Source organism: Geotrypetes seraphini, chromosome 3, assembly GCF_902459505.1.
Source record: "Geotrypetes seraphini chromosome 3, aGeoSer1.1, whole genome shotgun sequence".
Classification (NCBI taxonomy): Eukaryota; Metazoa; Chordata; class Amphibia; order Gymnophiona; family Dermophiidae; genus Geotrypetes; species Geotrypetes seraphini.
In genome coordinates, this window is record NC_047086.1 from 40,090,733 (window position 1) to 40,116,937 (window position 26,205).

Sequence of the window (26,205 nt, forward strand, 5' to 3'; positions counted from 1 at the left end):
ATGAATGATTAGTTGCCTGGGGGAAGGGATATAGGTTTTGCATGACCAATGTGTGTTCCAAGTCAAACATTGATAGTGGGAGGGTGGGGAGGGAAAATAGAGGGTGAAAATGGGGATCAATATATATTAATTGTGCTGAGATCTAATCATGTATATTATCATAGAATATTGGTTAAAATTTAATGATAAATAAGATGGATATAAAAATTTATTCTATGAATGTCAATGGTTTAAATCATCCTATTAAGAAGAAGAAAATATTATCGTTCCTTAAAAATCAAAATGCGGATATCTACTTCATTCAAGAGACCCATCTTTCTGAAATTGAATCTAAAAAACTATCTGGGGGTTGGATTTCTAAAAGTTTATTTGCACCGGCTTTAAAGAAAAAAGCTGGAGTGGCTATTCTGATAAACAAAAAATGTAATGCGAATTTCAAATTAATAAATTATGACCCCTTAGGTAGATGGGTGCATGTCAAAATGGATCTGGGAAATACAACCATGGATTTATTCAACTTATATGCTCCTAATACGAATCAAATGGAGTTTTTCAAACAAATTCAACAATTACTTTTACCACTGGCTACATCTAATTTAATAGTAGCAGGGGATTTCAATGCTGTAATGGATCCAATTTTAGATAAAAAACCAAGTAGAATTATGAAATCATTAGGCTTAGATAATTTGATTCAATCTTGTGATTTAGTAGATATATGGCGTATTCTTCATTTTAATGATCAGGAATTTTCTTTTTGTTCTCAGGTCCACAAATCCTTTTCACGAATTGATTATATATTTGTTTCTAATAACCTAGCGCAGCGTGTGTTAAAAGCAGTTATAGATCCTATTATAATTTCGGATCATGCTGGTGTGTGGATTAATCTTCAAAATAATGATATCGAACATTTCAATTCAATTTGGAGATTTAATGATACTTTTTTTAGCAGATTCAAATTTTCTCGAAGAATTTAAATTAAAAATACAAGATTTTTTTCAAATTAATGATACGGATAATATTAATGCTGAGATTTTATGGGACGCTTTTAAAGCAACAATAAGAGGGAATATTATTTCATATTCAGCATATATTAATAAACAACATAAAAAACAGTTTCTTGAATTAGGAAAACAAATTAAGTTATTAGAAAATAAATTAATTGAAAAATGGGAAAATAATACATTACAAGATTTATTAAAAATAAAAATTAAATATAATGAGATTTCTTCTCAATTTGTGAGAAAAGATTTATTTAATAGACAAGTTCAATTTTACGGAAATTCAAATAAAGCTGGAAAATTATTAGCAAATTTTCTTAAAGCAAAAAAAAGAAAGTCCAAGATTATAGCAATTAAAGATATACAAGGTAATACACACACTAACAATAAAGACATTTTAATACAGTTTCTTGATTTTTATAAAGATTTATATTCTTCTGAATCTTATGACAATAAAGAACCAGATGGACTTAATTTTTTAAATTCATTTATTGGACCAAATATTCCAGATCACATAAAAAGAAGTTTAGAAGAACCTATATCTTTAAAAGAAATAGAATCAGCATTGAAGTCTCTTAGAGTTGGATCCGCTCCGGGTGGTGATGGTTATACGGTTGAATTTTATAAATCATTTCAAAACATTATTTTACCATATCTATTAAAATTATATCAGTATCAAATGAATAACGGAAATATATCAGGTACTATGGCTGATTCACTAATTATTGTCTTACCAAAACCAAACAAAGATCCTACCTTGGTTTCAAATTACAGGCCTATTTCCTTATTAAATGTAGATGGTAAATTAATTTCTAAAGTACTAGCAATAAGATTGGCAAAAGCTCTTCCTTTCATTATTGATGTACATCAAACAGGATTCATTGCTAAAAGACATTCATCACACAACACTAGATTAGCATTTCACTCTTTAAATTTAGCAAAAAATATGAATGATCCAGCTTTTATGGTATCTTTAGATGCAGAAAAAGCATTTGATAGAGTAGAATGGAAATTTATGTATCAAGCTCTAGAATGGTTTGGAATAGGTCCCGGTTTTATTAAAATGATACAGACTTTGTATAGCTCTCCTGGTGCAAGATTATATATAAATAACAATTTATCAGATAGATTTAACTTGCAAAGGGGAGTTAGACAGGGATGTCTTTTGTCCCCCTTACTTTTTGATATTGTTTTAGAACCCTTATTAATTGCAATTAATCAAACTAAGGAGATAAGGGGAATCCCATTTTCTAACTGGGAATATAAACTTTCTGCATATGCAGATGATATTTTATTATATTTAAGAGAACCGGAGATTACTATTCCAAGTCTACTTAATCTTCTAGAGGAATTTGGAAAATTTTCTGGATATAAAATTAATTGGAGTAAATCAGAAATTCTTCCTATTAATGTTCATTGTACCAAAGGATTATTTGATTCATATTCATTTATTTGGAAAGAGGAAGGTTTAAAATATTTAGGAATTATGATTAAAAATACAATTGATGATATAGTCAAAGAAAATGAAAAACTTTTATTGAAAAAAATTACAGAAATGTGTGAACAATGGAATCCTTTACATCTTTCATGGTGGGGAAGAGTTCAAACAATTAAAATGATGATATTGCCTGTGGTTTGTTATCAAATGAGTATGATACCAATATTTTTTCAGGGGTCCTTTTATAAAAAATTAAACAATATTATTACAAAATTTGTTTGGTTTGGGAAAAGATCCAGAATAGCTTTAGTATCTTTACAAAGACCAATTGTGGAGGGAGGGGTAAATTTTCCAAATTTTTATAGGTACCATCAAGCCTATATTCTAAGACAGGGTATGTATTGGATCCTCCCAGATCTCATGGAGAATGTACCAGATTGGCTATATTTAGAATGGCGGCTCCTGTTCCCATTACATTTAGATAATTTAATTAGTATAACAATGCCTAGAAGATACAAAGATAATAGAATTTTATTAGACACTTGGAAAACATTAAGATATATAAGTAACCTGTCACCAGATCCAATTTGTAAATCACTAAATCAGTCTATTTGGGTAAACTCCAGGATCAAGATTGGCGGATTTAAGATCGTTTGGAAACAATGGATAAGTGCAGGTATACGAACATTAAATGATGTCATTTCAGAAGGTTCACTGCTTAGTTTTTCACAATTGCAAAATAAATTTGGCTTAAATAAATCACAATATTTTAAATGGATGCAATTGAAGCAGGCCATTCAGGTGGGGTTCCCTGAATGGAAAAATCTTAATACTCAATATAGTCTGCAGATTTTATGTTTCCAGGCGGATTTCTTGGGTCATCAAGCCGCAAAATGGTACAAATTGATATATGGATTTTTAAATAAAAAAAAGAAAACTGGTCTTAGGGATATTTGGAGTATTGAGATTGGACAGACAATTTCTGCATCTCAATGGCCACGATTTTGGTCCTGGAGATTAAGATCTACAAAGTCAGCATCTATGAGTCAAACATGGATGTTTTTATTACATAGAGTGTTATGGACCCCTACGCGCTTGCAAAAGATAGATAATACTAGATCCAATAGATGCTGGCATTGTAAAATAGAAATAGGGACGTTAGATCACTTAATTTTTTTTTGTCCCTGTGTAAATGCATTTTGGAAACTAATTTGGCCCCAAATTAACAAATTACTAGAAAATCATGTAGGACTCTCATATGACACCGTATTATTTGGTACTGCAATGAGAACTCAGAGTCCGATTTCAGTAAATAATAATAAGCTGCTATTAATATTGACAGGAGTCGCCATGCAACAAATCACTCAAAATTGGAAAGATTATACCAAATTAAATTATATGTTCTGGTGGAACTCTGTCTGTCATATTTACAAAATGGAAAAAGTATTAGCAATACAACATGGGAATTTTCATAATTTCAAAAAAATTTGGCAACCATTGACTAATTATTCTAATGATTAGACTTCTTAGCACAATTATAGTACTTATATAGGAATGGGGTGGGATTTGCATAATTATTAGAATCATTATTTGTAAAATGGGGAGGGATTTATAACTTCTGATTATATATAATTTATAATATATACTGTTTATAAATTAAGTTGTATTAATGATAAAAACAATGATATATAGTAATTAATTATATTACTTAAAAATCAATTATTGTAAAAATTGAAAATTTATAAATAAAATTAAAAAAAAAAAAAAATTATATAATAAAAGTAATACAATTGTTAAAAACATTCAAGTACAATATTAAAAAGTTAAAACATACTATGACAATAAGAATAGAAACAAAAGACCTCATTTAAATATATCAAAATTAATATTCTTATTTATCAAATAATTAGATTGAACAATCATCGGACTTAGCCATGAGTTCATCTTCCCAGCTTGATACTCCAAAGTCCTGTCTAAAAAGGTCTTAAAATGACAGGCCTTTGGAGTAGGGAAGATGAACTTTCCAGAATTTCTAGTTCCTTTTGTTTAATAAGAAAGTTTCAGATAGGGGGACAAATATGAGGGAGATAATCCAAAAAGCACCTTATAACAAATGCATCCAAAATTAAAAAGCACTCTGGCCCCCAAAGGCAACCAATGCAACTTGATATAAAAAGGGCTAACATGATCATACTTTTTAAGATTAAAAGTCAGGCGAACTGCAGCATTTTGCACCAACTGAAGTCTTAATATAATCTTTTTAGGTAACCCCAAATAAATTATATTACAGTAGTCTAAAGTTGATAATATAATAGATTGAACCAGTAACCGAAAAGATCCTCCCACACATGGTTTATTAAGTGGCACAGCCCCAGGAGTGTTTGTTATGCATAAGCAGAGTTGCTGCTGTGCCAAGCCATGCTAACAGAGCTTCTCACCAACAACTACTCTCATACCACAGCTTGGCACCCTCAGCTACTGTTCTTAAGAGTTATGGACTCAGTTTTTTAAATGGCACCCCAGTTTGGGTACTGATAAAAATTAGAGCTAAGTGCTACTCCATATATGGTGCTCAGATTTGAGTACAAACAAAAGGTTGACCCTTGATGCTCCACAGAAATAAAAATCCAGCAAAAACCAGCAACACTGTGGAGAAGACGATGTTCAAGACGCAGGCTTTATTATAAATACAATCCAATTGTTGGATTGTATTTTTAATAAAGCCTGCATCTTGAACATCATCTTCTCCACAGTGTTGCTTGTTTTTGTTCAGAATTGAGTGCTATTTATAGAATAGTGTTTCGTGCCAGGATCTGCATCCATTTTTTTTTGGAGGGGGGGAGGGGGGGGCGTAAAATTATGCATAAATTCCAGGACTGCTCCTGATCTGTCCATTCCCCTCCCATAATTGAGCCCCCTTTTGGGGATTTGTGTATAATGTATGCATGGATTCCGGTGCCTAAAAATGTGCATGCAAATTCTAATTAATGTCAATTAGCACTGATGATTATTAGCACCCAATTATCAACATTAATTGATTTGTTTATTGGTTAAATTATGTGTACAAATTGGTGAGCTCCTATCATTCCCCTTCTAATTCCCTGCCTGAGCATCATATATAGATTTACCATTTTGACCTGTGTGTCTGTCATAATTAGACCATAATCTCAATTGGGCAGGAAATCTTGCGTTTTTAATTTACAGTGCCGTGTGAATCTGGTAGCGCTATAGAAATAATATGTTGTTGTTGAATTAAAGCATAAACGTAAATCATAGCACTGTCTTTGGCACAGAAATACCAGAATCTTTAATTATTGATTACATTTTTAGTTTAGTTTTGTTTTTTTTTACAGAAATTGAGCCAACTGATTTTTCACACGAATTAGATTCCATTAATACAGGTAAGTCCTTTCCATCTTATACAGTATGTGTGAGTGAGCAGAGCTTTGCACTAGTGACTCTTTTGTATGTTTAGTGCAGCTTAACACTAGCAATAGCTCTTCTCACACAGATCAGAGATTATTTTAGTATTTAGAGGATACAGTTATTTACTGGTGTACTTATGTGGAAGATTTGAATATGATCAGCGGCTGGGTTTGTTAGATAGATGGTGTACTATTTTGAATTTCTTTGTATGTTGATTGTAAACTGCCTAGATCAGGGGTGCCCACACTTTTTGGGCTTGCGAGCTATTTTTAAAATGATCAAGCCAAAATGATCTACCAATAATGAAACTTAAAAAAAAAACCCCACAAAACACACTGAAAGGCAGAGAAAATATTAATTATTATTCATATTCCGGGGTTTTTTCAAAGAGGTCACGGCAGACGACTCTATGCAATGTCACCTCAGTAACAACCATACAAAAATAGACAAATATACCCCTTCCCTTTTTACTAAACCGCGATAGCAATTTTTAGCACAGGGAGTTGCGCTGAATGCCCCGCGCTGCTCTCAATGCTCATAGGCTCCCTGCGCTAAAAAAAACGCTATTGTGGTTTAGTAAAAGTGAGCCATAGTACAAAATATAGACAGCAGATATAAATTCTCAAAACGGACACATTTTGATCACTAAATTGAAAATAAAATCATTTTTCCTACCTTTGTTGTTTGGTGATTTCATGAGTCTCTGGTTGCACTTTCTTCTTCTGACTGTGCATCCAATCTTTCTTCCCTTCTTTCAGCCTCCTGTATGTTTCTTCTCCTCCAGACCTCATTGTCTCCCCCAACTTTTTGTTTCTGTTTCCTTGCTTCCCTTTCTTTCCGTCTCCCTGTTCCCCCTTCTTTCTGTCTCCCTACCTGCTCCCTTTCTTTCTTTCTCCCTACCCTCCCCCCAGCCACTCTGTTTGCCGCCACCATCGGGGAACAGCCCCCAAGCCACCGCCACCCCAAGCTCTCCCTGCAGAAGCGTTGTGCTGATCAGCATTCCGCTCCCCAACGTCAATTCTGACGTGGTAGAGGAAGTTCTGGGCCAACCAGACACTTCCATCCAGCCTGAGCCCCATCTCTCCTTGATCCAGCATTTCCCTTCTGTGTCTGTCAGAATTACCATTCCACCTATTTTCCAGCATCACCCTTCTTTGTGTCCATTTCACCTATATCCCTAGTTCACCACTTTTTCAGAATCTTCATTTGTCTTTGTCCTTGTCTTCACCCCATGTTCACCATTTGTCCTTTCAATGTCTTTATCTCCCCCCCCCTTTTTCAGCATTACTTCTATGTCTCTATTTCACCTCCTCTTCATGTCCCCTCTGTATCTCTATCCTTATTCAGTAGGTTCTGCTTACCCTTTCTCTTCTTTGTGTCACTATCTCCATTTTCAGCTTTCCGCCCTTTTCTTGTAGCCAGAATTTTTCCACCCTCCCTCCACTCCAGCCCAGCCCGGTATGAAATATTTCCTTTTGTTTCCCTCCCCTCTCTCTTTCTCTTTCTCGTTCTCCTCCCTCACCCACGAGTCCTGCATCTGGCCTTCTCCCTTCCACCTGCATCCAGCCACACACCCTGCCCTGCGGCTCTCTTCAGCAATTCGTCAGCAACGGTGATCAAGACAGGCTGCTGACATCGAGGCCTTCCCTCTGCGAGTCCCGCTTTTGTAGAAAAAGGAAGTTGAAACAAGCGGGACTTGCAGAGGGTAGGCCCCGACGTCAGAAGCTTGCGTCGATCGCTGCTGCTGAGTTGCCGAAGAGAGCCGCGGAGCAGGGGGTGTGGCTGGATGCAAGTAGAAGAGAGAGGGCCAGATAAGAAGGCTGTAGAAGCTCCAGAGCATGACACCGACCCCAGCCAGGATGATTTCTTTTTCAGGCTGCTGCCACTGCCACCCGCCCCCCCCCCCCCCCGAATGACAAAAACAGACTAAACTAGATGCCCGGTGGCGTCTTCTTTGACGTCCGGGAGAGGAAGGCTGATCGGCCGGTAGATCGGGATGGCAACACGAGTCTATCACAGGATGGGCTCCGCGATCGACTCACGTTGCCTTCCCGATCTACTGGTCGATCGCGATCAACGTATTGGGCACCTCTGGCCTAGATTTTTTTTTACATTTTTTAAATAAACAAATAAAATGAATATCAATAATGCAGCTTAGTACTTTGCCTCCTTCTATCATGACTAGCAGAAAGTGGCACCACCAGTTCCAGTGTAACTCTAACGTAACTTCTGGTTGCGTCAGAGGAGAAGCTTCTGCCCACACACGCACACAACTGCACGAACACTCCAGCAGCTTTCAACAAGCTACTCAAATCTTAATACGCGCCGCAAAGTTAAGAGGGAAGGAGATGCACGGACCACGCGAGGGGTGCCGAAGGGCAGTGAGGTGGCAAGAGGGAAGGGTGGATGCTGCGGGGACGGGGATAGGATGGTGAAGAGGATGGTGGTCCGGTGACGGGGACAGATTTTTTCCCCGTATCATTCTCTACTTAGTTCTTCAGTATTTACTATTCAGTTTGATATACACTCGCCCCTCCATATTCACGGATATAGGATTCATGGATTCAGTTATTTATGAACCTCTATCACCTAGCTTCCTTCCTGCCTCCCGGACCTCTTCACAGCTTACCTTTAAAGCCCTGGTGGTCTAGCAGTTCAAGTTTCAAGTTTAATAATAATAGTAATAATTTTATTCTTATATACCGCCATACCCAACGAGTTCTAGGCGGTTTACATCAATTAGGTTAGGATCCGCATTGACATACAGATTTACAACAATATATCAGGTTTAAAACATAATTAGCCGAGTTTGGCAGATGAAGAAGGAGGAGGGTAGAAGAGAGGGGGGAAAGAAGTGATCAAGAAGGAGGAGCTGAGCCGGGCAAAGGTCAGGCGATTACCGGAAGGGGGCGGTTTTTATGGCTTGATATACCACTTGTCATTGCCAAAGCGGTTTACAACATTACATAACTTTAAAAATTTTAAAACAGAATTGTAGACATAAACATAAATACATAGGTAGACAAGTTTATCCCAGGACAAGCAGGCAGCATATTCTCTACATGTGGGTGACGTCATCCATGGAGCCCGGTCATGGACAGCTTTTCAAGCAAACTTGATTGAAGATCTCAAAGTTTGCTAGTGCTGCACCACGCATGCGTGTGCCTTCCTACTCCACTAGAGGGCGCGTCTCCTCCTCGTGCTCTTCAGTTCTTAGTTTTCTGCGGAGCCAGAAAGCCCTGTCTCTCTTCTCTGCGTTTCTAAGTGCCTTTCTTGCACCATGGCTTCTTTATTTTCACTTCGGGAGTCGCTGTGTGGTGTTTTGTAGTTTTTTTTCTCCACTTGTGTAATTTTTTTCTTTTTCGATTTTGGTGAACTGGGGGCTCCCGGTTTGCCTTGGACTCGTGTGGCCATGGCCTTTTTTTTGCCTTATGTCCCGGCCTCTGACTGGGTTTAAGAAGTGCTCGCAGTGCGGTCGGGTAATTTCAATCACTGACCTGCACCACTGGTGTATTTTGTGCCTGGGTGCTAACCATCCTACGGACTCTTGTCCTCGTTGCGCTACCCTTCAGCCTCGGGCTCTTCGGCGACGTCAGGCCAGAATTGTGGAGCTCTTCGCCATGGAGGCTCCTCTCACTTCGGCCCCGGTCTCGGCCTTGACCTCAACCTCGGCCTCGGTCTCAACGTCAGCCTCGAAGACCTCGGTCCCGGGCAAGTCTCCCTCGACTTCCTTCAGGTTCAGTTCAGCTACCGAAGAAGCCTCCCTCGGAGTCTCTGGCCGTCCAGGAGGTGAGTGTAGTCCCGCCGGCCTCGACAAGATCACCGTCTAAGACCTCTAAGCGTGCCTCCACCATAAGGGAATACTCTTCCTCGAGGTCACCCTCGGTGGAGAGCACTGATGCACTTGTATGTCCAAATTTGGTCTTGGTGCCGATGTTCGAGGAAAAGCTGAAGGCGATCATCTCCTCGGAGCTCTCCTCTGATTTGGCTCAGCTTGCCCCGACTTCGACCTCGAACGTTGCGGACCAGCCTGGGTGTCGTCCCGAGGTTTCTCGAGGCAAGGTGCGTCGGTCTCGACGCATGTCCTCGACTGATTCCGCTCCTCTTCCTTCTAGGCATGCTTCTCCCTCTGCCCGGCCTCGATCGAGGCACCGGTCGAGGCATCTCTCTCCCTCGTCCCGGAGACTTGTGAAACAACCCAGGGATTCTTCCCTGAAGCGGGGTAGGTCGCCGGGCCCTCGCACTACAGAGTCGATCAAGCCCTCGGACCTGATTTTGTCCGACCCGAGTCTGGAGAGGTCTCCTGTGCAGTCTCGGGCTCCGTTCCGGGAGGCCCCGGTATCGGGGGTTTCTGCCTCTTTTTCCCGACACTTGTCTTCGTCCCAGGGATCTCCGGGGGCCTCTAAACACAGGCTGTCGTTGACTCCCCCCTGTTCTTTTAGCGGGGCTTCCTCGGCGTCCATACTTATCGACACTGATGTGCCAGCGCAGTACTCACCCTCCTTTTCTGCTGCCTTGCAGTCTTGCAAGGCCTCTCCCCTTGAGGGGCAGTCTGAGAGCAGGCCTTCTTCCTTTACCAGATTTGTGCAGGACATTGGGAAGGCGTTGCATTTGGACCTCCAGTCTGATTCCAGGTATACCAAGGAATATTTGGAGGAGATGGAACTTCCCTATCCTACTAAGGAGTCCTTGCGGCTCCCCTTGAATCCGGTGTTGCAACAGACTTTCTTCCGAAATTTGGAGACTCCTTATGCTATCCCAGCCATTCCATCTAAAATGGAGTCTCGGTACCGGACGGTCCCCTGTAAGGGGTTTGAGAAGGCTCAGCTTTCCCACCAGTCTTTGGTGGTGGAGTCTACCCTCAAGAAGTCTCATTCTTCCAAGGTCTACGCGGCTGTCCCGCCGAGCCGAGAGGGCCGGACTATGGATAAATTTGGCAGGCGCCTGTACCAAAATTTCATGATGGCTAACAGGGTCCTGAATTACAAATTTACTTTCACGTCCTATCTTAAGCAGTGCATTAAGTCTCTGCCGTCTTTCCAGGATAATTTGCCGGTCCATCACCGTACCGATTTTCGCCAGCTTATGGATACTCTTTCGCAGATTCGGCTGTTTATGTTTCAGGCCTCCTATGATGCTTTTGAACTTTCTTCCAGGGTCTCTGCCTTTGGGGTGGCCATGCGTCGCCTGGCGTGGCTCCGCATTGTAGATATGGACCCGAACCTGCAGGACCGGTTGGCGGATCTTCTGTGCTTGGGTAACGAGCTGTTCGATGATTCCATTGAGGCAGCCACCAAACGCCTCTCTGAGCATGAGTGCTCCTTTGCCTCCTTGGTCCGGGCCAAGGCGAAGCCCGCTCCGCCCAAGTCTTATAGGTTGCCTCCCCGGCGCTATCCACAGAAATGGACACCGACGTTTTCTAGACCTCCTCCTCGGCGCCAACAGCAGCAGAGGGCTCCTCCTAAGCCTCAGATCCCTGCAGCGGCTAAGCTAGCGCCGTCCTTTTGACTGTCTCGGCAGGAGGGGGCTGGCTTCCTCTGCCCTCGGCCCTTCTCCTCTTCCTATCGGAGGCCGTCTCTGTGCCTTCTCTCACCGCTGGGCGCTGATCATTGCGGACACTTGGATCCTCTCTGTCATCAGAGAGGGGTATTCCCTGAACTTCCGGACCTTGCCGTCGGACAGGCCCCCAGGAGAGTCTCTTTCCAACAGGGCGCAGCTCTCCCTGCTTCTCCAGGAGGCTCATGCCCTCCTTCGCCTTCGGGCGGTGGAGGAGGACCCCCTTTGTCAGCGGGGCTCAGGGTTTTACTCCTGGTACTTTCTGGTTCCCAAAAAGACCAGGGACCTCCGCCCTATCCTGGATCTCCGGAAGCTGAACAAGTTCCTAGTCAGGGAGAAGTTCCGTATGCTCTCTCTTCCCACTTTGTATCCTTTGATGGACGAGGGGAACTGGTTGTGTTCCTTCGACCTGAAGGAGGCCTACACACATGTTCCGATCCACCCGGCCTCTCGAAGGTTTCTTCATTTTCAGGTGGGAAACCTTCATCTACAATATCGGGTCCTCCCGTTCGGGCTCGCTTTGTCCCCACGGGTCTTCACGAAGTGCTTCGTGGTAGTGGTGGTGGCCTTGCGGTCGCGAGGGCTTCAGGTTTTCCCCTACCTCGACGACTGGCTTATCAAAGCCCCATCGAGGAAGGAGGTTATTTCAGCGACCCGTCAGGCTATTATCTTCCTTCAGCGTCTGGGTTTCGAGGTCAACTTCCCGAAGTCCCAGTTGTGCCCCTCTCAGTCCCTGCAGTTTATCGGGGCTGTGCTGTACAAGGTTCACCTCTGTTCGTTTCTGCCTCAGCCTCGGCAGGCTGCTCTCATTCGGCTGAGTCGGCTGGTCTCCCTGTGGCCTTCGGTCTTGGCCATGCAAATGATGATCCTCTTGGGGCACATGGCCTCCACCGTTCATGTCACACCCTTCTCCAGGCTGCACCTTCGCATTCCTCAGTGGACTCTGGCATCTCAGTGGAGACACGATCGGGATCCCGCTTCTCAGCACATTGCGGTGACTCCCTCCTTGAAACACTCACTCCGTTGGTGGACCAGCTCTTCCAATCTTTCCAGAGGTTTGCTCTTTCTCGTGCCCCCGCCTCAAAAGGTTCTGACAATGGACTCCTCTGCGTAAGCCTGGGGGGCGCACCTCGACAGCCTTCGGACTCAGGGTCTTTGGTCGAGTGCGGACCGTTGCTGCCACATCAATCTTCTGGAGCTCCGGGCCATTTACAATGCCATGGTGGCTTTTCGTCATTTACTTCAGGATCGGGTGGTCCTGGTGCGCACGGACATCAAGGTGGCGATGTATTATGTGAACAAGCAAGGTTCCCTATCTATCTGCAGGGAAGCTCTTCGACTTTGGGAGTGGGCGTTGCGCCACACCATCTTTCTTCGCACAGTTTACTTCCAGGGAGAACAGAACTGCCTGGCGGACAGCCGCACGAATGGTAGCTCCATTCCTCGACTCTGCGTTAGGTGTTTGCTCGATGGGGGACTCCGCAGATAGGTCTGTTCGCCTCGCCCCTCAATCACAAGTTGCCTCGCTTCTGCTCGAGGATGTACTTCCCGGATCGTCTCGAGGCAGATGCTTTCCTTCTGGATTGGACAGGCAGGTTCCTCTATGCGTTCCCTCCCTTTCCTCTGATTCTGAGGACGCTTGTGCACCTCAAGTCTGCACACGCCACCATGATTTTGATAGCTCCTCGGTGGCCTCGGCAGCCGTGGTTCTCCCTTCTCCTCCAACTCAGTGTCAGGGAACCTCTGCTTCTGCCTGTTTTTCCTTCTCTGCTGTCTCAGAGTTGGGGTTTGCTGCTGCATCCCAATCTGCAGTCTCTGCACTTGATGGCTCAGTTCCTTTCCACCTGACTCCCTCCTTTGAGTTTTCTCAGTCGGTGCGGGATGTTCTGGAAGCTTCTTGGAAGGCTTCTACTAGGCAGTGTTATTCCCAGAAGTGGACTTGATTTGCCACGTGGTGTGCTTCGCATCGCGTGGAACCTCTGCCTCCTTGTCCTCGGTTCTGGATTATTTGCTTCATTTGTCTCGGTCTGGCCTCAAGACGACTTCTATTAGAGTCCATCTCAGTGCGATTGCTGCCTTTCATCGGCAGCTTGATGGGAAATCGCTCTCAATCCACCCGCTGGTTTCTCGCTTCATGAGGGGCCTCTTGAATGTCCATCCTCCTCTCAAGCCTCCCCCTGTGGTTTGGGATCTTAATATGGTTCTCACTCAACTGATGAAACCTCCCTTTGAACCCATTGATAAGGCACATCTGAAGTTCCTTACTTGGAAAATGGTGTTCCTGATTGCTTTCACGTCTGCTCGCAGAGTTAGTGAGCTGCAGGCTCTGATTGCGGACCCACCTTTTACTGTCTTTCATCATGACAAGGTGGTCCTGCGTACTCATCCTAAGTTCTTACCTAAGGTGGTTTCGGATTTCCACCTTAATCAGTCTATTGTTCTTCTGGTGTTTTTCCCTAAGCCCCATTCTCATCCTGGAGAGGTGGCGCTTCATACGCTTGACTGTAAGAGGGCGTTGGCTTTTTATCTCCAACAGACCCAGTCTTACTGGAAGGTTTCTCAACTTTTCTTGTCCTTTGATCCTAATCGGTTGGAACATCCTGTTTCCAAGCACACCTTGTAAAACTGGTTGGCTGCTTGTATTTCCTTCTGCTACGCTCAGGCTGGTCTCTCGCTGCATGGTCGGGTCACGGGATATAAAGTCCGAGCGATGGCAGCATCTGTTGCTTTCCTCAGGTCCACGCCTATTGAGGAGATCTGCAAGGCCGCCACTTGTGTTCGGTTCATACCTTCACCTCTCACTACTGTCTGGATGCTTTTTCCAGGCGCGACGGCCAGTTTGGCCAGTCGGTTTTGCGTAATCTGTTCTCCTAAATTGCCAACTCTCCCTCCGTCCCTTTTTGGTTAGTTTGGAGGTCACCCACATGTAGAGAATATGCTGCCTTCTTGTCCTGGGATAAAGCACAGTTACTTACCGTAACAGGTGTTATCAAGGGACAGCAGGCAGATATTCTCGCAACCCTCCCACCTCCCCTGGTTGGCTTCTTTGCTAGCTATCTGAACTGAAGACCATGAGGAGGAGACACGCCCTCTAGTGGAGCAGGAAGGCACACATATGCGTGGTGCAGCACTAGCAAACTTTGAGATCTTCAATGAAAAGCTGTCTGCGACGGGGCTTCCTGGATGACATCACCCACATGTAGAGAATATCTGCCTGCTGTCCCTGGATAACACCTGTTACGGTAAGTAACTGTGCTTTCATGAACAACTACAACACACAGAAGAGGGCAAAGAGAAGGGTTACATTGCTGAAATAAAAAAGAGGTAGGGAAGGGAAAAACAAAAGGGCAAGCTGCAATGTAAAGGATAAGGTCAAGATTTAGGTCTCGTATGCTTGTTTAAAGAGAGAGGTCTTAAGCATTGATTTGTATTTGGAGAGCTTGGATTCATACCAAGGAGCAAATGGAAGTGCATTCCACAACTTTGGGGCTACCAATGTAAATATTATTTTACGAGTGGTATCCAAACGTGAAGGGAGATCTGTATATTTCTGTGGAGAATAAGTTGTTGGTCACCTCACCACCCTAGTTACCCCGTGTGAGTCAATACGGGTAAAAGCATGTATAGTTTCATGCAGTCTGAGTATAGGCATTTCCAGAGGTGTTGGGGTGGAGTTGAGCAGAGATGTGAGGAATGTGTGTACTTTAGGAAATACACATGTTGTTGCACAAAGTTGTATCTGCCTTGAAGCAGTTAAAATTTTATGAGGGCATTTATGCACTACTGGGAATACCTTTGGAAGTCTATTTCACAAAGGCAGATACTGTAGGTACATTTTTGGAAATTTTTACAGATACTGTACTTTGTTATAAAATTACTTCCTGCACTGTGTATAATCATGTTTAGACTTTTAAAAATTCATATTAATAATTTACTTCTAGTTACTGATGGCTCCTAGTTATATATGTGTGATAAAATCTAATAATGCTGACTAGTTAAGATTACAAAGTAGTGGTTAAAACATTAACAATTAGGATAATTTTAGTCTGAGGAACATTGGAAGATTGAGTGCTTTCTAGTAGCTCCAGTCTCCAAGTACTAACCAAGGTGTTCTTACTAACTCTGCCCTGTAGTAACATCCTATTAACTTTTTCCAGCTTCCAATTTGGCCCTTGGACGTTTCACCACTCAGTCCAGCACATTTGATAAATTTGGAGACTCTGGAAATGCTGTTGATGGGCATTCATCCAATGTATACATGGATGGGCATTGCGCCCATACAGACCTGGACATCGAGCCCTGGTGGATGGTGAATCTTAACGCAACCTACAAAGTCTTTTCTGTTTCAGTCACAAATAGAGGTGATTGCTGCCATACGCGAATCAATAGCGCAGAGATAAGGATTGGGAACTCTGAAAAACATGGTGGGACAAAGAACCCAAGGTACCAAACTTTATTGCTATGGATAAACAATTAACTCAGATCTACTTAAACATAAATCAAAACTCAAGGAATTTTGTTCTGGTGAATGGTACCAAACTGGAAACTGAAAGCTTTTTTTTTTAAATTGAATTCCCACATACAAGGGCAGCCCTATAATGAGACCAAATGAGGTGGAGGCCTCAGGCGGCACATTTATGGGGGCGGCATCTAATCTTCTATTTCTGTGTCGCGCATACCTAAGCAGGCTCAAGGTGACTTACAAAGAGAAGTGAGAGGAAGTGGAGAGAGGCAGGGAGAGAAGGGGAGGAGAAATGGGGGGAACATTTGAGCAGGGGAAGATCTGAGATGTTCAAGTGTCAAAGAGGTAGGTTTTCAGTTTTTTTCCGGAATGTGGTGTAGTTGGGTTCTGTTCTGGCCATTTCAGTGAGGTCATTCCAAGTTTTCACTCCCAAGAAGGTAAACATGGAGTGAAAAATTTGCTTGTATTGGAGATTCTTTGTTGAAAGAAGGTTTAGTAGTATCTTGTTAAGGGTTCTGTGGGAGGTAGACCATGCCTTTGAGAAGAGCTGGATAAATGGAGCTGCTGAGTTTCCGTGGATTATTTGGTATATGATGCATGAAGTTTTAAATTTTATTCGTGAAGGGATGGGATGGGTAACCAGTGTAGTTGCTTGATGAAGGCTGATATCGAGTCGTATTTTTTCAGGTTGAGAATTAGTCTTATAGCTGTGTTTTGTATGAGTTGCATTTTATGGATCAGTGCGGCGTTAATTCTCATGTAGGCAGAGTTACAGTAGTCCAGTTGTGGTAGGATCATCGACTGTACAATCAGAGCAAAGTGATGCTGATGAAAGTATAGTCTGATGAGTCTTAGTTGCCTCATGGTAAAGAGGGAATTTTCCGGATATTAGAGATTTGAGCTTCCATGGTTAGTGTGGAATCAAGAATGCAGCCTAGGATTTTGGAAGTTTTATTGATAGTGAGGGTGTGGCCCAATCGGAGAGTGATGCTTGTTGATGCTGTCTAATGGGCTGTGTAGAAGTATAAGATTTTGGTTTTGGTTTTGGTTTGGTTTAGTTTTAGCTTGTTGATTGTTGCCCAATTTTGGATTCTTTCAATATTGATTGAGACTTTGTGGGTGACATCTGATTGGTTGTTGGTTGTGGGGATGAGGAGCAGAATTTCATCTGCATAGGCATCTTGCTACTGGCCAGCCTACCTACTTGTTGTTTCTACTGTATTTCTTCCCCAGTATCTCTCCTTCCATTCCCTCCCCCCAGACCTGCATCTATCTTCTTCCTTCCTCAAACTCTTGCCCCTCCCCCACCCCCGAGACTACCTTTTAATTGTTTCAAAAATTACTGGCGGCAGCATTGATTCACATGTGCTGTTTTTTTGCCACCGGCCCGACATCTTCTCTCTACTGTGGCTGCCCCAGTGGAAATAGTAATTACATCAGAAAAAGCAGGCCACAGTAGAGAGAAGACATTGGGCCAGCAGCAGAAGGGCAGCACATGTGAATCAATGCCACCACCCTGTAAGTTTTGAACCAATTAAAAAGTAGACTCAGAGAGGGAAGGGGGGAGTTTGAGGAAAGAAGGAAATAGATGCTGGTCTGAGGGGAGGAAATGGAAGGTGAGATAGCGGGGAAGGAATGTGGCCCAACCAAAACTGTGGCAATATTGTTTAGGCTGGCAGGGATCCCTAAGCTGAAAAATTCCTTCTCTGGTAGTCCAGAATGATCATATACTCATTGCAGTTGGCAATATTCTCTGTGGGCTATTTTTGCACAGGCTCACCCATCTCCCTCACTTGCTCAGTTTTTGTGCATGTGCAGTAGGAAGGAAGGCTGGTTTGATGGCAGCCCATAAAGAAGCTGCCAACTGCAGTGAGTATGGGAATGTTCTGGGCCACTGGAGCAGACCTCTTCAACTGGTGAGGTTTGGGGATCCCTGACAGCAAAGGTAATTAAATCATAGGCGTTGGAATGGGGGTCACAGAGGCCGGGGCCTCTCCAAAAATTGCCCAGCATTAGGGGAGAGCAAGCAGGGCAGCTGTCCTATCTCCCGCCGTAGCCTGCAAGCGACTTCGCCCATGCTCTGGGGCTCTAACGCTGCACTTGCCGGCTTCCCGACCCTTCTCCAATGAAACCGGAAGTTATGTCATGAGAGGGGGAGGGAGGAGAAGGGAAGCCTGCAAACAGAGTGTTAGAGCCCTGCAGCATGGACAAAGTCGCTTGCTGTCTAGGGCGGCGTCAGCAGGAGATAGGGCAGGGAGGGAGGCATTCAACTCGCTGCTCCTGCTTACTTCAGGCCTTCCTCACTGCCGGGTCCTGCCTTCGCGGAAACAGAAAGTAGGTGCGACTCAGCAGTGAGGAAGGCCTGAAGCAAGCAGGAGCAGCGAGTTATGAATGCTGTGCTGCCAACGGCTGTGTGAGACCGCAGGGGGAGTGGGAATGGTGCTGCAACACCCAATTGGGGAGAGAGAGGGAAAGAGGGATAAGGAAGACCAGGGGGGAGGGGAGAGAAATGCTGCTGTTTGCACCCAATTGGGGAGAGAGAGGGAAAAAGGGAGAAGGAAGAAAAAATGCTGCTTTTGCACCCAATTTGGAAGAGAGAGGGAAAGAGGGAGAAGACCAGGGAAGGGAGAGGAGAGGAACAAGAGATGCCAAGTCCATGGGATTGAAAGGAAAGGAGATACCAGACCATGGAGGGGGAGGGAGGAATGCCAGGGCATGGGGGGGAGTGAAGGAGACAGATGCCAGACCAGGGGAATGGAAGGAAGGAGGGAGGGAGAGAAAGGAAGGAGAGAAGAGAGATACCAGGGCATGGGGGGAGGGAAGGGAAACTAAGGAGACAAATGTCAGCCCAGAGGGAAAGGAAGGAGAGGTAGTGCCAGAGCATGGAGGGAGAGAGAGGAGAGAGATGCCAAAGCATAGGGGAGGGGGTGGAGACAGAAAAATGGAGAAGGGGTGAAGCTGAAATGAATCATGTACAAAGGAGAGAAGGAGCACAGGATATACAGTTTATTAAAGGGACATAGAAAGAGGGAAGATGCCGTATGGAAGAGAGAGAGGGCGGACATTGGATGGAAAGAGGGCGGACAGTGGATGGAAGGGTAGGATGGAAGGGATGGACAGTGGATGGAAGGGTAGAGAGAGGGTGGACAGTAGATGGGGTAGAGAGAGAGAGAGGGCAGAGACGGGTGGAAGGGGCAACGAGAGAGAGCAGATGTTGCATGGAAGGGAGAGAGGACAACTGCTGTATAGAAAGAAGAGTGAAGAGAAGATGATTAAAGCAGAACTGACAAAAGGTAGAAATAATTTTTTTTGTTGCTTTTTGTAGAATCAAGTTGTATTGTAACTGATAAAAATTTATAAATAGGAAATGGAAATAAGGCTATTTTGAGAACTAAATATCTTTCCTCACGTCAGGACAGGATACCATAACAGCAGTATACTGTACTGTCCTGAAGAAAGATTTGGCCTCTGATAGCTAATTGAAAAATGGATTAGTCCAATAAAATGGTATTTTCTTATTTCTCATTATTTGTTTTATTTCTATTTGTTAATTTGTAAAGTGGTGATTGTTATGCATCAGTTTTTTCAAATTTACATCTACTGTCTTCATATTTTCACAGTATTAGGGGACATTTGTCACTGTTTCTGTGGTGTTCCATTGCAGAGTCTTGCATATTAGGATTTCATTTTTATATATTAGTACTTTTAGTTTGTGGTCCCATATTTGCTTAGCGGTTATCTGTGTTCTGGTAGGAATGAATGTTTAGAAGCATACAGTGTGCTTTGTGTAGTTTAATTTTGTGGTTAACCATTATATGTTGTTAATAAGATTATATTGTATGTATATATGAAAAGTGAATAGAAAAAAATTGTATTACAATTAGTACTATTATAGGGGCGGGGTCTGGGGGGGCAAAGATTGGGTGGGTCAGGGGCGGAGCTTTCAGGCCCTCCTCAACTAAAAAGTGTTCCGCTGCCTATGATTAAAACTGAATTTGGGCTTAAGGGAGGGGGGACACAAAAAAGTGTGCACCCCCCCCCCACTTTGGGCTGATGCTTACCCAAATTGCCATGTCTGGCTATGTCCCTGGGTATGAGGGAGTGGAAGGGCAGGAAGGAGAAATGTTGGACTTGTGGGAGGGAGAAACACAAAGAGGGAAGAAATGCTGATTTCAAGGGACAAGGAGGAATGGGAGAATCCATCGGAGGGTTGTCAAGGAGATGAGAGAGGAGGATAGTGAGTATAGAGGGTAGAAATGTGGTAATGGGAAGCAGATAAAAGAGAATAAGAGGATGGGAAATGTGAGAGCTAGGGAATGAGAGAAGTAGATAGAAAGCTGATAAGTAGATAAGTGAAAAGGAATAGAGGAAGAGGGTGAAATTTGAAAAGGCAGAGGCAGAAAAGAAAAATGGAGAAGAGAGTTTTAAGATCGATATGTAGTAAGAGAATATAATAAGACAGAGGAGGAGAAAGGAGGAATAACAAATTGTCAGTGGCTGCTGGAAAAAGAATTAGCAGAAGCTAGGAAAGCAGAGAAAAGAATCTGAGACCAATGTGAGAAAAATAAAATGCTCAGACACACAAAAGGTAGAAAAAAACCCGTCACAGATCGTGGGTCAATCACACTTTGGTGCTGTTTGCTGAATCATTCCTACTGTTAAACAGGTGCCGGTAATGTAGGCCAGGATTTTTAAGGCCTACATTCCTGGCACCTATGTTTGACGAGAATTGCATCTACAGCAGTACCTAAGATCATTTCCATTGTAAACCATACCTACTTTGAACTTAGGCTCCTCTGAAGACATGATTAAGGCGTTCTTTTTTAGACACCCTACTTTTTTTTGTAATGACATTTTAATTAGTTTTAAATGACAGTCAATTACTGTGCTGATTAACACCAATTACAGTTATTAAGTTAGGCGGTGGTAGGACGCCTACCATCGCCTAATTTACGGCACCATTTAGAAAATTTGGGCTAAAGTGCTTACTTTGTTTCAATAATTCTCCCTATCTGGCTGGCTTAATCACTCCCGGTGTTCCATCTTACACTTTTCACTTTGCTCTCACTATTTGACTCTACCCCCTTTGTTGCATCCGGGCTACAGTCCACCAGTCACTCTGCCTTCTTTGCACCAGTCCCTTTCCTTTGGCATTCACTTCCTTCTGACATCCAATCAGCTCCTTCAATCAGTCAAATATCATCATATAACAACAAGCTTTTATTAGTTATGACAGAGGTTGCCATCCAACATATAACCAATAATTGGAAAAATTACAGAAACTTTAGTTAAACATTTTGGTGGAATTCTTTATGCCATATATTTAAAATGGAACGAGCAATAGCAATACAAAGAGGGACATATACTAACTTTATAAAAATATGGGGGCCATTGGCAAAATATTGTGGTGAATAGTCATCAATTTTTCTCTTCTCCTTTTCTTTTTCATTTTTAGCACACTAAGGGGGGGAGGGAGTAGGGAATAATTTTACATAATATGTTATAATATGCTATATAATATGTGTACATTTCTATTGAAAATGTAATGAAGGGTGGGTGGTTGGGGGGGTTATTGCATCACTAGATTTTTATGTGGTAGATATATTAATGTGCTATTGTGGTATACCGTATTTTCTCGCATATAACGCGCGCGCTATATGTGGTTTTTACATACTGCGCATACCCTTGCGCATTATACGCGTGAGTGCGTTGTACAAAATTTTTTTTACATAGTTCCCCCCCAATGTCCGATTCACACCCCCCCCGCAGGACCGCTCGCACCCCCACCCCGAAGGACCGCTTGCACGCACTCCCACCCGCACCCCCAGCCTGAAGGACCGCTCGCACCCCCCAGCCTCCCGACCCCCCCCATCATGTAGAAGCCCCTACCGGTGTCCTGCTGCTTCCTCTTGGCGGTCCCGGCCCTTCTGTGAGCCCTGCGCCTTCCGCTGCTTCTTCCGGCGGTCCCGCCCTTTCTCTGACGTCAAGCCCTCTTGCCCCGCCGACTCCCCGACACGATTGGGGCAAGAGGGAGCCAAGCCCTCTTGCCCCAGCCAACCGCGGCACCCCTGACACGATCGGGGCAAGAGGGAGCTCAAGCCCTCTTGCCCCAGCCAACCGCGGCACCCCCGACACGATCGGGGCAAGAGGGAGCTCAAGCCCTCTTGCCCCCCCGACACGATCGGGGCAAAAGGGAGCCCAAGCCCTCTTGCCCCGCCAACTCCCCAACTCCCCGACAATATCGGGCCAGGAGGGAGCCCAAGTCCTCTTGGCCCTGGCGACCCCCCCCACTAGTTGTTCGGGCCAGGAGGGAGTCCAAACCCTCCTGGCCACGGCGACCCCCTACCCCCACCCCGCACTACATTACGGGCAGGAGGGATCCCAGGCCCTCCTGCCCTCGACGCAAACCCCCCTCCCCCCAATGACCGCCCCCCCAGCCGACCCGCGCCCCCCCTGGCCGACCCCCACGACACCCCCCCCCCCCTTCCCCATACCTTTCTGTAGTTGGCCGGACAGACGGGAGCCAAACCCGCCTGTCCGGCAGGCAGCCAACGACGGAATGAGGCCGGATTAGCCCATCCGTCCCAAAGCTCCGCCTACTGGTGGGGCCTAAGGTGCCTGGGCCAATCAGAATAGGCTTGGGAGCCTTAGGTCCCTCCTGGGGGCGGGGCCTGAGGCACATGGGCCCAACCCGACCATGTGCCCAAGGCCCCGCTCCCAGAGAGACCTAAGGCTCCCGGGCCTATTCTGGTTGGCCCAGGCGCCTTAGCCCCCATCAGTAGGCGGAGCTTTGGGACGGATGGGCCAATCCGGCCTCATTCCGTCGTTGGCTGCCTGCCGGACAGGCGGGTTTGGCTCCCGTCTGTCTGGCCAACTACACAAAGGTACGGGGAAGGGGGGGTGGGGGTGTCGTGGGGGTCAGCCAGGGGGGTCGCGGGTCGGCTGGGGGGGCGGTCGGAGGTTCTTGGAGGGGGGGTCATTTGGGGGAGGGGGGTTTGCGTCGAGGGCAGGAGGGCCTGGGATCCCTCCTGCCCGTAATGTAGTGCGGGGTGGGGGTAGGGGGTCACCGTGGATAGGAGGGTTTGGGCTCCCTCCTGGCCCGAACAACTAGTGGGGGGGGGGTCGCCAGGGCCAGGAGGACTTGGGCTCCCTCCTGGCCCGATATTGTCGGGGAGTTGGGGAGTCGGTGGGGCAAGAGAGCTTGGGCTCCCTTTTGCCCCGATCGTGTCGGGGAGTCGGGGGGGCAAGAGGGCTTGAGCTCCCTCTTGCCCCGATCGTGTCGGGGGTGCCGCGGTTGGCTGGGGCAAGAGGGTTTGAGCTCCCTCTTGCCCCGATCGTGTCGGGGAGTCAGGGAGTCGGCGGGGCAAGAGGGCTTGACGTCAGAGAAAGGGCGGGACCGCCAAGAGGAAGCAGCAGGACACCGGTAGGAGCTTATACATGATGGGGGGGGTCGGGAGGCTGTGGGGGTACGATCGGTCCTTCAGGGTGGGGGTGCGGGTGCATGCGAGCGGTCCTTCGGGGTGGGGGTGCGAGCAGTCCTGCGGGGGGGGGGGGTGAATCGGACGTTGGGGGGGGCATCAGGCTTTCAGGGTGGGGACAGGACTTCAAGGGGGAGAGGAGAGTCGGGGCGGGCGACGGGAGAGTCGGGCAGCATGCGCGGTATACGGGTGTGCGCGGTATACAAAAATTTCTGTACATAAATGTGTGTTTTCCGCGCGCTATACCCGTGTGCGCGTTTTACACGGGTGCACTTTAGCTACGTGAAAATACGGTAATTTGTATAATATATTATATTGTGCATTTGCTGTTCAATTTGAAAACGAATAAAGAATTATTAAAAAAAAACAACAATCAACTCCTTCTTACCCTATCTTTAGTTCTCTCTTAAAAACACACATCTTTTCCCTGGCTGCCCCTGATACCTCCTAATTACTTAACGTGCACGAGTGTTGGTGTCTGCATTAATTCAGGTTTTTTTTTTTCTCTCCTTCTCTTTCTGTCCTATCTATAATTGTATTTCTTTTCCTCCCTGTTATGCTGTACAACATCTTGATTCCTGTCTGAAAAGTGGTATATAAGAATGTCAATATACATAAATGTAAAAGGGAAAATTCTATAAACGGTGTACCGATTGTAGGCAGCGGTAGGCATCCTTCCACTGTCTAACCAGCCAATTGGGACACACGTTTTAAAAAAAGAACACCCCAAGGCAGGCTGCCTACAGTGTAGGCTTTTTCACGAGCACATAGGGCTGCTTAAGCTCGTCCAAGGCTAGGCATGGGCATGGTTTCGCCCGGAAGTTGCCTTAGGTGGCCCTAGGGTCGTGATAGGCCTGAAATGTAATCCAGCAAGATGCTGGTCTACATTTCAGATAGATGCGACTGCTGAGCCGATCGCATGATCTTGCATGATCTTGCCATGATCAATTTAGCTGCTGCAGCAGGGAGCCCGTCCCCCCCTGCAATGTTGACCGGCAGGAGGGAGCCCACTCCCTCCTGCCAGAACCCCCAAAGCCCCCCCACTCCCGAATGTCCACGGCAGGAGGAGAGCCAGATTCCTCCTGCCATCACCACCCCGATACAGCCCCCGTTAGGAGGGATGCTCAATCTCTCCTGCTGCCACCTCCCCCTAAGACATTCCCCGGCAGGAGGGATGCCTACCCCCTCCTGCTGCCACCCCCACTTCCTGCCGGTTATCTTCACAGGGAGGACATGTTCCCTGAATTTGCCGCTAAACTGATCATGGCAGGGAGATTCCCTTGCCTCGATCAGTTCAGCGGCAATGCGATTCTCTAATTGGCGCCTGTGACATGGATGCCAGTTAGGGAATCAGGGTGGTTAGGTGTCTGTCCATCAGGACAGATGCGATTCTATAAAGGACACCCATATGCGATTCTCAAAAGCCGCTTAGGCAGCTGCTAAGACCGAGCGTCCTATACAGAATCCGGCCCAAAATGTTCAGAAAACTTGAGGTATGATTTAGAGAGATCTTTGTCTGTTTGTGAGGAAATTAAGGGAAGGGGATGTAATTTATTTGGTATGGATGAAAATTTCCTTAATTTCAGTAAGTGTTGCTTTTAATAACATTAAAATTAATATATTTATTATTTTTAGAAATATGCAAATATTTGTATGAATGGTTGTGTAGTGTGCTGAAGGGATTATTTTTACGGTTTGTTTTTAAACTGTTTTATCACTAATATCCTAAAAGTTATTTGAGTTGATTGATAAAATGTCATAATATCTAAGGGGTATTTTCTTAATTGAAGTCATATACAGTATAACATTAGAGAAAAGTTGATGAACATAATATGTTTTTGAAGTATGTTATATTACTTATATTTCTCATTTTATGATGGTCTAGTGACTATTTTATTTTAGATAAATTTTTATTTAATTATATTTATATATAATTGTCTTTTAAAATTGGGGTCTGTAGGAATTTCATGTTTTGCCTGGTCTTATATGTGCAGTTCCAAGCTTTCAATGTCGAATTACAGGGTGGGTGGGGGAGGGAGGGGTAGGTTCATATTAATCTATGTTAAAATTATAAGGTGTATCTTATTAATAATTATATTAGGGAGAGTGGTGTTTGGTCATTCAAAATTACATAAATTTATATTTAATATTTGGACTAAATATATTATAACATTTTTAAATAATGGAGGTTAAAGTCTTTTCACTTAATGTCAATGGCCTAAATCACCCAGTGAAAAGAAAAAAAATGTTAGCTTTTCTGAAAAAACAGGCGGATATATATTTTATTCAAGAGACGAATCTTTCAGCTCTTTAGTCTATTAAACTCGAAGGTGGTTGGGTTAAACATTGTTTTTTTGCCCCTGCTGTAGGTAGGAAGGCAGGGGTAGCCATTTTAATTAGTAATAGATGCTTAGCTTCATTTCAAATGAGGGATTCTGACCCTTTAGGAAAGTGGATTAAGGTAGAAATAAGTATGGGAAATAATACTTTGACTTTATTTAATGTCTATGCCCCTAATTCGAACCAAAATGAAATTTTTTAATAATTTACAAAGATTATTACTCCCACTGGCTGCTTCTAATTTAGTAGTAGTTGGAGACTTTAATGCTGTTATGGATCCGTTTATGGATAAAAAGCCAAGCAAAAATATAAAATCACTAGGCTTAGATAATTTGATAAAATCTTGTGACTTAAAAGATATATGGCGAATACTTCATTTTAATGATCAGGAATTTTCCTTTTGCTCGCAAGTTCATAAATCTTTTTCAAGAATTGATTATGGTTTTGTCTCAAATACATTAGTACAACAAGTTTCTCAAGCCTCCATTGATCCAATCATATTGTCAG

The 26,205-nt window shown here is 44.5% G+C and overlaps 1 protein-coding gene across 1 annotated transcript in view; it reads left to right on the forward strand.

The window, feature by feature from the left end:
- The window catches only part of LOC117357167 (pentraxin fusion protein-like), a 191,589-nt gene that overhangs the window by 24,241 nt on the left and 141,143 nt on the right, over positions 1-26,205 (forward strand). The window contains exons 4-5 of the mRNA XM_033937539.1: positions 5,790-5,837; positions 15,576-15,861. Coding sequence (XP_033793430.1) covers positions 5,790-5,837; positions 15,576-15,861 — 334 coding nt within the window. The remainder of the gene's footprint in view (positions 1-5,789; positions 5,838-15,575; positions 15,862-26,205) is intronic.